We start from the raw sequence: 11,168 nt of genomic DNA, 5'->3' as shown, positions 1-11,168 counted from the left end.
TGCAAGAGTCAAACACTGCACACCCTCTACAAAGCACAGGTGCTCCAGTCTGTGGGAACGAGCAGCCTCAGAATAACTGAGTGGTGCCAAGTAGAGAATTTCCAGGTTGTTTAGAGCATCCAAAGAAAGATTACCTCGAGGAAGAAGTTATTGCACCCTTTGACGCAGGGGGTTGTTATCCTGGATTTCGCATCAATGAACAGTGCTCCATGTACCTGTATTTGGGTGATGGTGAAGGGAAGGGTGCTGGTTGAGATGACTGCCTGATGGAAAACTCCACATCCATGGCTTCTTGAGTGTTCTCTTGAATTCACAAATTCTGTTGTGTTCACAAATAGGCCTCAAAAATGTCTATGGCCAATATAAGACAATTTTTTTCTTTGAGATCATTTCAGCATCCTGGATATGCTCACAAGTGGGGTTCTTTCTTAGTGACATGAGTGCCAGCTGCTCTGAGAGGGAGAGAATCCAGGAGCTAGGAGGGATACTGTGGCCAGCAGGGTAGGGCCTTGCTAGCCAGGGCCTGTCCCACCACCCCAGCCAGGGAGCAAGGCAGACAGGCGTGGGAGTGAAGCCCAGAGCCCAGGTTATGAAGCAAACGTGACAATGAAGCAAGTGGAACACCAAGCACATAAGGCAATCCTCAGGTCACAATCAGGATCAGGACTGGTGGGATTAGCAAGGACCAGATATAGTCTGGGGATCACCATGCAGGTCCACAGTGACTGGGAAGGTCTGAAATCAACATTGGTGCCCTTCTAATTGCCTTCTGAGTGAGGAGGGTGTGGTGCGTGGTGCGTGTTAATCTGTGCATTTTCCTCTGTTCCTCTACACAATAGGCTCCAGGACATGGGGATACAACATGAGGTCACAACTCAGATCAATCTTGCTAGACAGAAATATTTCTGGTCTTCAGTTCTGACATCAGTGAAGAGCCTCAGGACGTCCCCTGTTTTCCAGAGCTATGCTTGCAGGACACTTGAAAGAGAACACATGGCATGGGTCCTGCTTTCCTTGCCCCTTGTATTTTCTCTCTTGGTGAGAAGCTGACCCATCATGATGATGAATATTGTTTCTCCATGATACTGGTAGACTTTTTCCTAGTTGAGAAAACTGAATGTAAAACAGGCATAACAATGTTAGTTTCATACACAGCTCATTCCTGCTTTATAAATCTCCTTAAGAATATAATGAGGTCAGTATTACAAAACTGACTGATTTTTAAATGTCTGGAAAAATCAATTGAAAATGTTCATCTCCTGACCTATTTTTTCTATTACTGCTTCATATTTCTGACTTAAAGGTCCTTAGGGTTTTGGTTTATCACTTGTAAATTATTAATGTTATGTATATGAGAAGCAGAGAAAATAGTATCTGATGTCTTTCCTCTGTAGCTCAAGCTCTATTACAGAGGCCCATCCTGCATATGGAGGTCACGTCTGAAAAACCTTTTTGTTTTCTGACTGATAATTTTTTTCTTTTTCTTTTTTTTTTTTTTTTTTCCCCAGTTATTACTTTTAGGGTACTTGGTTACCCACCACAGAAATTCTTCAAGATGCCTTTTCTGAATGAGGGAGTGCCAGAGGAAAAGGGTTACAAAACCCTGTTTGGATGAACAAAATTAATACAAAACATTAATTTCTTAACTGACTTGGAGATTTTGCTACAACATGAGAGGCTGTTCTCTTGAGAGTAGAATAACTCATAGGCTGTATACTTGTCAGAGATACCCAGCAAAATGTAAGCATCTGGGGAACAACCTGATTTTACGAGTCTCTGGGTTTGAGCAATTCGGGTATAGGATATTTATATGTGTGTCTGTGTATACATGTGAATTTCTTGCCATAGCATTGCAAGTTTCTGTCGGTGAGCTCTTTATCTTATCTAGCCTTGTTTCTTTTGTGTGGTGCTGTAGAAGCTGCAGTTGTGCTATCTTTGTGCTTGGCCGAGGTCGGGCCCAGGCAAAGGTGTGATGGTGTTGGGACACGTTCCACAGGCGGGAGAGGGATGGAGCCACAGGCGGGGATGCAGAGACTCGCTTCCAGAATTCTGGAGACGAGAAGGCTGAAGAGGGATGAAAGAAACAGCTGGCGGAAGAGAGCGGGGAAAAGGTGGGTGGTGGGGCTGAGGAGGGCAGAGGCTTTGGGCGCTGAACGGGGACGGAGATGCTGAGCAGGCGGGCAGGGGCTCTGCGAACAAGCGAAGGGCGGAGGCGCCACTGCCCTTGCCCATGGCCTCACGAGTGCCCGTGCGCCTGTCTGTGTACCTGTCCCCGGCCCGTGCCCCCGTCCCCAGCGCCGCTCCGCCCGCCCGGAGCCGCCGCTCCCCGCGCGGGGCGGGGGCCCCGGGCCCGTCCCGCCCCGTCTCGCCCCCGTCACCAGGCGATGCTGCGGCCAAGATGGCGCCGGGCGTCGAGTAAGCGCGAGTGGGGATAGCGGCTCCGCTCCCGGCGCTCTCCCCACCTCGGGCAGGGGCGGGCGCAGGGATGAGGCGCGTTCCTGGTCCCGGCTGGTCGTCGTGAGGGGCGCGGGCAGGCAGACACCATGGCGGGGATTATCAAGAAGCAGATCCTGAAGCATCTCTCCAGGTCAGTGGGGCGCGGTGCACCGGGCAGGCTGAGGCGGTGCGGGGAGGGGGCGACTGCGGGTCCCTGTCCCGGTGAGCGACCCTCGGTCTGGGCGCTGGGCGGGGGCACCGGGTCCATTCTGCGCGCAGAAGGGGGAACTGAAGACGCCTCCTCGTAGTGATTTGGAGGCGGAGGACGTGGCTGGGTGCTCGTGTGGGGCTGTCCGGCGGCCACAGCCGCTTAGCTGGCCCCCGGCCCCCGGCTCCTTCGCCCGGTGCCCGGCGGCGCAGGCGGGGAGGGGGCTCGGTTTGCCTGGCGCAGGAGGGAGTCACCGAGTGAGTCACCGCCGGGCTCCGGCCGCCTCCCTGCCGGGCTGACGATGTCCGCCCCCGCTGCCCGAGGTGTGCGGGGGGCAGAGAAGCGGGGGAGACCCCGACCCTCATGATTGCCGGGCGGCGGGGGCGAACAGCAGCCGCCGCGGTGCGCTGCTGGCCGGGGCCGGGGCAGCTCGGCCTGTGTCCTTGCAGCTCCGCTCGCGGATTCCGAGCTCTTGAGACACCGAGAGGTGAGGCCGGGCGGCAGAAAGGTGCACGCGGAGAGGTGAAAAGAAGTTCGTGGTTTTCTGGGTGACTGAAATAATGTCTAAGGTGCCTCGCGGTCTAAAGCAAAACAAACAAACCTCCTGTAAATTTCTTAGCTGTCAATGTCGTGTGCTTGAAAGATGGAGAAATCGCAGAAAGTATACAATCTGAGTCATACAGTTTTAAAAAGCCGCATCAGGTTTCTCCCATTTTCTAAAGAGAGGCAAAAACCTGTTAGGTACTTGATCTGTCATAATACCATAGCGTTGCTAATTCTTCAGAGCTTACTTTTATATCTTAAAAAATACAACCTGAAATACTTCATTTTTTTTCTTACAAAATGTTCTATTCCATTTTGTGTAGTATTTCTGAAAAATGTTTATAGAGAAAATCAAACAAAATGAAGTGACAGATTGTCATATGACTAATCTGTTGTTGATGCATATGGAGAACATAATTCTCATTCCAAATCCTTTGACATCTATCTGCTAAATGTGATGTATGGAGCAGTAGTAGAATAATTTTTCTTCTCTGCCCTGCTCATGAGTTATGTAGCAGGGAATGCTGACAACAAAAAAATCTCTTCACATGAAAATGACAGAGCACTGTGTGAATGGAAATGCAACAAGAAGATGTCATCAGCCTTGAATCAGTTTTCTAATCAGCAGTGTGATTGGAATAGCTGGATATGTAGCAAGCTGTATGGAAAGAGAAGTGAGCTCTAGTCTCCGTGCTACAGGTTAACTCTAAAATGTGTCTGGGAGCAAGGCATGAGTAAGATGAGTCGGGTTTTGTCCAGTTTTTCACATGAACAGCTGAATCTAATCTTAGTTCTAAGTACTTTGTCATGTTGGTAAATTTGTGATTCCTCTCTTGTGTGTTGTGATAATGCTTACTCAACAAGGCTCTGTCAAATGATTATGACAGATTTTATCACTTCTGGAAAGCTTATTGGATATATCCAGTGGTCTGTAGCTTGCAAGTTGAACTTGGTGCTCACAATCCATATTATTCAAGGAGTGTGTTTGGTACCTAAAATGTAGACAGTGTTATTAAGCCCCTTGTTATGGGTGATTCTTCATTACATTTATCAGATAGTATCTTCACTTCCTGCAGAACAGGTGTTTCAGCAATTTCAGAAGTTGGTTACTCAGGAAAGCAGAATTCAAGTGACATGTGCCTAAATTTCAGGACCTTGATTTTTCAACAAAAATTAGAAAAGTATTAATTCAGGATTTTCATTAATAACTTTTGTGAGAATATGACTAAGGAGCCAAATACATAAGGAATTTCCTGTAATAGAGAGAGTGCCAAAAGATGCTTTCACTTTTTACTCTTACTATAATAGTTGCTGTTCTGCATTTTTCATAGTTTCTTGAAACTGCTTCCTGCTTGTCATCTTCAATCAACTAAGCAGGCATTAGTGGCAGGACTAAAATTTATTGGAAGAGGTACATATATAGTGGAAAGAATCACCCTCTTATCTTGATTTATTTTCATTTTTGAGTATTGTATTTCCCTTTATGTTTGAACACAGATAGGAATTTGTACCTTAAGTTACAGAAAAGTGCTTTGATTTTTTTGCCACAAACCACAGAACTGTTGAGGTTAGAAGGGATCTTTAGATCTTGTCCAGCTCCCCAAATCATCATTGATTTGGCAATGTTTGCCCTGAAGATTACTGCAATATCTGTTAATCCTGTTTTTACTCTTTTTCCTCTCTTGCCAATTTGGAAGCATTGTGTCATTCAGCAATGCAGTTTCCATTTTAGCAGTTCACAGTTTCATTAGATGGACTGATAATGGACACTGGTGTAGAAGGAGCCCTCATCATTCTACATTTTTTAGACAGTGAAAATGTTACATAGGTGTGAGTCTTTAAAGTCTGAGAACAAGAAGATGACCCAAACTACATTTTGAAATGGTTTTTATATCCAAATTACTTTTTACTTTTATAAAGGGGTTTTGTTACAGCTGTGTTGCAGTTTAAGAGCAGTGAAGGTAATAAAGCTTATTTTATTCAGTTTGTAACAAGTTTTTACCTCATGTCAGGATGTGGTGATGAGTTTTTTGCTTTTTCAGTCTTTTAAAATTCAAAAAAATGTCCTCTATTTTCAACATGCATTGTTCTTTCCCAAGGCTGTGGTAGAAAACAAGAAGGAGGGAAGAGGTAGGAACAAACTACGTCTGTTTTTATTGTACTTCACGTAATGTGGTGCTTGGTGTAGGATATGAAACTAAATGTATCACCTAAACTGAAGAGATGATTTTGCCATTTGGAGGCTTGAAATTTTGACATCTCTACATTGTGTTAGGTGTGGTTTTACTGAATGCACTTGACAGAGTGTCTTTATTTCATATGTGCCCTAAAATAAAACAAGTGTCTGGATAACAGTATCATCCTTTACAGAGGTAGGAAAGATACACCATCCCTAGAAGTCTTCTCTATGGTGTTGGGATCACTTACTTGTACTGTAAAAGCCTTCCCCATTGAACTGGAACTTGTGTTGAATCTTGATTTGTGCTGTTACGTATTTTCAGTGGGTGAGAGAATTCTTGTTGAACAGCACCTTTTTATTGCAAAATTTTCTGTTCAGTGCTCTGCCATGGTGATTGCAGATATCCTTCAGCATTCCTCCTTCTTTTTTCTCAGACGTGGTGGACAAGTGTATGAAACAATGGTATTAAAGATTTCCAATAGGAATCTAGATTGCCCTGTGCAAGTTCACTGTGGTGTTACTGTAATACTGGCTCTGGTTGTGAGGGGATCATCTCCATGGCAGGGGTTTCAGTTTTGGGTTTTTGCATGGGAGGTACATATAGAGCTCGGATATTACTAACTCAGACTTATGTAAGGGTGTTTTCAGGTGTTTTTTAGTTTTGCCTTTTAGTCTCATTGAAATTCCCTTTCTAGTTAATGAGCAGTCCGAGTCTTCTGTGTATTTGCATGATCCATGCCTTTCTGTGAAAAACAGTTTTGTTTATATGTGTAAGAAGCATGAAAGCGAGCTTATAAACTTTGCTGGTCTGATAAGTAGCCACACTGAATATGACAGTGTTCACCTCAATTGATATTAACTCTTAACTTTATTAATGATAACACATAGTTCAACTTAAAAAGTTACAGTTTGCATCTTCCTCAATATTTTCCACAAAGAAAACAGTAAGAAGTTTTGAAGTGTTTGGTGTGGCAGAAATTGTTTTCAGTTGGGTCATTAGTTAATGTTCTGCATGAACTTAGACCTTTGCTTTTGCTTATCTGAATCAATAGATGTGAGCATACTAAGATTTCAATAGAAGAAAATTGCAGTGAGTTTTGTGACAGTTGTTTTCATCTCATAGTTAGGAAGTCATTCTAAAGCTAATTTGGAGAATGGTTGTACAGAGAGAATAGCATCCTAATTTTATGAGTATTAGGAAGCAGCTGGTACTGAAATGAACAATGATATCCTACATCATCTGGTACAACTGATATGTATCCTACCAAAGTATTTGCCTGCATATTGACCTGTTTTTATGCCAGTCAGACATGCCTGATTGGTGAGGAATGTTGTCCTCTCAGGAGATCTGAGGTGACTTCTTTTAGAGTAAAGCAGTGTAACACCTTTATTGGGCTAGGATGGGCCTTTTCCTTCCTGAAAGTAAATGACCAAAATTGTTTGGATGAACTTTGAAAATTCTGCTAGTAGTAAAATAAGTAGGTTTTTGTTTATTTTCAGTTTTGTGTATTCTACTTCTGTGTCACTTGAGGTTTGTGAAAGTTATCCAATTCCTTTAGCCAGCCAAAGAACACAAAGTGTGTACTTTTCCGCTTCTCTTTTTGCTTGTACTAATTTTGCAGAGTGTATTCTAGATGACTGACTTTATTGGCTTGTGTAGTATGTGAGAAAATTGCAAAACACAATGTAGATCTAACAATCTCTGTTTCTCTGAATGAGTCTGTATTGTATCTGAATGCTTGCAGAAAGTGTTAGCATTATGTCTGTCTTAAATGCTGCACCTCGGGAAAGAATAAGCCTAAAAAACTACAGGTAGTAAAGCAGAACTGCTTGAGACAGCAGACAAGAAGGAGAAAGAGCAATTTAAAATTTCACTGTAATCCTGTAGTTCTTAAATTTCCTTATGTTTGAAAATCAATACTTTTAGTTTTTAACTGTAGACTTATGCCAACAATTTCTTCTGTGTGAATGTGTTGGTAATGTTCTGATGAGCATGAAGGAATCAATAAATGCTTTTTTAAACAGAAATAAAAAACTTTCTTCTATTTTTGTTAGTAGCTTCATGTGTCATATTGCCTTTTAAGATTCTGTAACAGAACATTTTCCAAAATTCAAACTGAAATTGCTGTGGTGTTTTATGAAATTATACATGTATTTTGGAGCTAAATGAGCAATAATGATTTTCTGGAAAAATTCTGCATTGTTACCTTTATTAAGATTTGATATTAAATCTTGTGTTACATCTCAGAAAGATCTCTTAAGCTTTCAGTAGCATTTGGGTTAGTAAAACAAACTCACAGAATTTGACTTGTCCTTTTCAGTTTGGTTTATTTTATTTTTGTAAATGTATTATAAATCTAAATGCTAATTCTACAGACATTGTATTTGTACAATTAAAGTTCTGCTGAAGCTTTGTTGAAGTCAGACAACTCTTGTGCATACATAATAAAAACTAATACATTTGCACAATCAAGAGGAATTAATCAGCACCATTTTAGTTGTGTGTGATCTTTTTTTTAAGGAGTTCTCAGAATACTAGTAAGTTTCACAATGAAAATGATCTTGAAGATTGCTCTGTTCAAGTATCTGACACACTAGTGTGAAGTATTCCTTGGGAATAAAGGGTATTTAAATAAAGCCTGTAAGGAATATAATTGTCTCTTAAGGTCAAGTGATTATGGAGCATGTAAGAATCAAAACTAGCCCATAGTTACATTTTTTTAAAAAAAGTTATTATTTCTCCTGCCAAAGCCTTAGTGTTTTGAGAGATTTTTTTTAATATTGAAGCAGAATAAAAGTCGAAACTAAATAACTCCCAGAATAAGAGGTGCTTTTTAAAGTGTCTTAAAGTGTCTTGTTTTATTTTTTCTTTTTTTTTTTTTCCTACAAGAAGATTGGATGAAGGAGACCAGATAATTTCTGATCAGACATTAATGGAATTATAAAAGCTTACGCAAAGTGATTTATTTCACAAGTTTTTTGCAAATCATCAGAATAATTGCTAACAAGTAATTACTCAGTTATATCAAGAATATCTTGGGTTTGGCCACTTGCAGAACAACCCAGGTTTCTCAATCCAATAACTCCTACAGGAGTACACTTTTGTGGAGCTGGTGCTAACCAAGGTTCAGATCTCTTCATTATGTACTTTTTTGATAAGGAAACACAGGAGGGGAAAGGGTTCCAGCTAGGCTGTGCTTTTTAGTTCTTCCAGCCTCCCCTGGATGGATGTGTGAGCCTTGCTGGAAGAAGAATGTCCCCAGCACAGATTTCGTGGCAGCTCTGCCATGCATCTTTACCATTTAGCTTGAGAACACTGGAGTTTTGGGCTTTTTTTGCTCCTTCTGACTCTCAAGGAAGCAACACTCGGATCCAGCTACTCGGAATCTGAAAGTTACATGGTTGCCCACTTCTGAAACAGTTTTCATGTCGAAGTTTCTTCTATTACTGAGGGTCTGGAGACTTGAAAAGAAGAATATTTTGTAACTAGGTATCTGTAATTCACTTTAGTGACAAATCAGTTAAATTCTGTTCTGATACCCTAACAAACTGCCTGCCAAGGTCATTGTCCAAAAGTTTGGGTTTTGTTGCACCCAAAAGGATGAAAGTGTAGAAATTTATTATATTTAAGCTGAGGTATCTCTTTGAAGACAGTTAACAGAGAAATTTTTTTTGAGGAATTTATTGTACTAAAGTTTCATAGCCTGAAATCAGATTGTCAAATGTGTGCAGGTCTTTGAAGCACCACCACAAACACGAAAACAAATCCAGAAGTCCCATTCCCCTACATCTCTAGAGTCAGGTCTCTTTAGTGTGAATTTTGAATAGCTGGGGTTGAGACACTGTAAATAGGAACAAATAATGTGAGAAATCTCAGGCTAGCCAAAACAAAACTGGAAAGTTGTCTCCCATTTAAAAATAAAATAAAACCCTCTTATGCTGCATCTTTGGGCTATCTTCTTCCTCATCTTCCAAATGTACTTACTGGGTATCTCTGAAATGACTTGGCTACATTATATCAATCTTCTCTGCGTGATTAAAATTTTCTTCATAAGCTGTTCATTTAAACAGGGCTCCAGTACTGTAGTATCAGATAGCAAGGGGTATTCCCACAGGAACCTAGTGTTTTACACGGGTCTGTTTCCTTTTGAATTCTGTTGTGTCATGATGTATAACAAACTGTTGTAACTGCAGTTACCTTCAGCTAAAACTCTCTTACATTATTGTATCACTCCTTTTTCCCTTCGAACTTGATCCCTTGTGTGTCCCCTGTGTCCCGTTCCCTGCAGCGATCCCAGCTGGCTCTGGTGGAGATTGGTTTGCTGTGAATATCCTTACTACCAAAATGATACCAGAAGCTTCTCAGAAGCCGTGGCAACTGACCACTTGCTTTCACCAGGAATAGGGGCCTTATGTCTGAGTACCTTGCCCTCAGGTAACTTCCCCTCTCCCACCTTTGAAGAGTAAATGTAAGAGGTGGAATGTATTTATATAAATTTAGGAGTGAAGTGAGATCTATAAAATGTTACTTGGGTTTCCACTCCTGTTTCTTTTTGTAATTTAAAACTATGGAAAAAAATAATTGTTTGTGTGCAGCTGTGTGTTTTGGATTCTTTGGGATTTTTGTAAGCCCTAAACTAAATTTGGGTTTCTGAACTAAATCAGCAATCCCATTATAAACATACCTTGATGTGTATTTTCTAAATGTAATCTGGGTATTTCCCAATATCTTTAGGCTGTATGACATTTACTGTTTATTATTTGCATCTACTTAATTCCTTTTCGTTATTTATTGTGTATTAACTCTGTGTTGACATATTTGAAGGATCAGTCAGCTCTTTAACTAGTTTACAGAAGAAAGTGACTGATTTTATTTATTTATTTAAAATTAAAAGGGTTCTTATAGTTAATATCTTATCAAAAGATCTTACTTTGTTGTGAGATCTGATCAGTTAGCATTACAAAAGGTACCTGCTAATGTCATATAAATAAATGATGCCGTTTCCATAAAGCAGGTATTGTTATGCTTTTACACTGTATCATTATTTCATGATTTTAAATTTCTGAAGTTATTTTTCATCAAATGGCTTTTTTTTACCTTAGATACAGAATGTTTTATTTCAAGTGGTATGTAATAATTATCAAGTATAAGCAAATTAAGGTGTTTTCTTTTTTTTGCTGCTTGCAATGGGGAAGTTGTGTATGCATTGCCACATATTGTTTGATATATTCAGGATTTTATATTATCTTGTTCTCAATATATCATTAAGGCATGACGTATAGGATTGTCATGTTTGAATAAAGTTTTTTGGGTTGATCATATTGGCCATATCTCTGCTTGGTGTGAAAAGACTCATGGAATAGAAAAGCTTAATATTGATTTGTGTGAGGGTTTATTATAAATGAAAGGTAAATTGCTTGAGCAATGTTTTACTTGCGACATGATTATCATTTGTGCAGTGCAAGCTCCTCATTTATGCACAGTGCTTGGCTGTGGCTCCACAGATCTGCTTCATGACACATAATTAGATAATAACCATTGATGACAGCAGCTGTCTCAGTTCTGCCTGTACCCAAAAAGCAAGCAATACAGCTTTTCTAAATGGAAAAAAAAGAATGTCCTATATGTGTTATTACAGAATTAACTAGGGGAAGCATTATGTACTTGGTGGGGATGCCAGTATTTGAGAAAGTGTGGAACAGTTCTTGAAGTGAGTAGGAGTGTTCTAAGATGTCTTTAGGAAGTCACCTGGAGTGGGAGTCTATGCTGAAGTCCTTCTGTGTTGTAATGAAGTGGAAGCA

At 40.7% G+C, this 11,168-nt stretch overlaps 1 protein-coding gene across 3 annotated transcripts in view; it reads left to right on the top strand.

The window, feature by feature from the left end:
• Window positions 1-2,358: 2,358 nt before the first annotated feature.
• The window catches only part of UHRF1BP1L (UHRF1 binding protein 1 like), a 47,380-nt gene continuing 38,570 nt past the window's right edge, over window positions 2,359-11,168 (top strand). For 2 of the 3 annotated variants that reach the window (XM_038154001.1, XM_038154004.1), the window contains exon 1: window positions 2,359-2,587. In XM_038154001.1, coding sequence (XP_038009929.1) covers window positions 2,544-2,587 — 44 coding nt within the window. In that variant the 5' untranslated portion in view covers window positions 2,359-2,543. Of the gene's footprint in view, window positions 2,588-9,655; window positions 9,802-11,168 lie in introns of all 3 variants that reach the window. The other variant, XM_038154002.1, reaches the window with a different exon arrangement.

This window comes from Motacilla alba, chromosome 1A (assembly GCF_015832195.1).
Source record: "Motacilla alba alba isolate MOTALB_02 chromosome 1A, Motacilla_alba_V1.0_pri, whole genome shotgun sequence".
Taxonomy (NCBI): Eukaryota; Metazoa; Chordata; class Aves; order Passeriformes; family Motacillidae; genus Motacilla; species Motacilla alba.
This window is presented reverse-complemented; position numbering and strand designations above follow the sequence as displayed.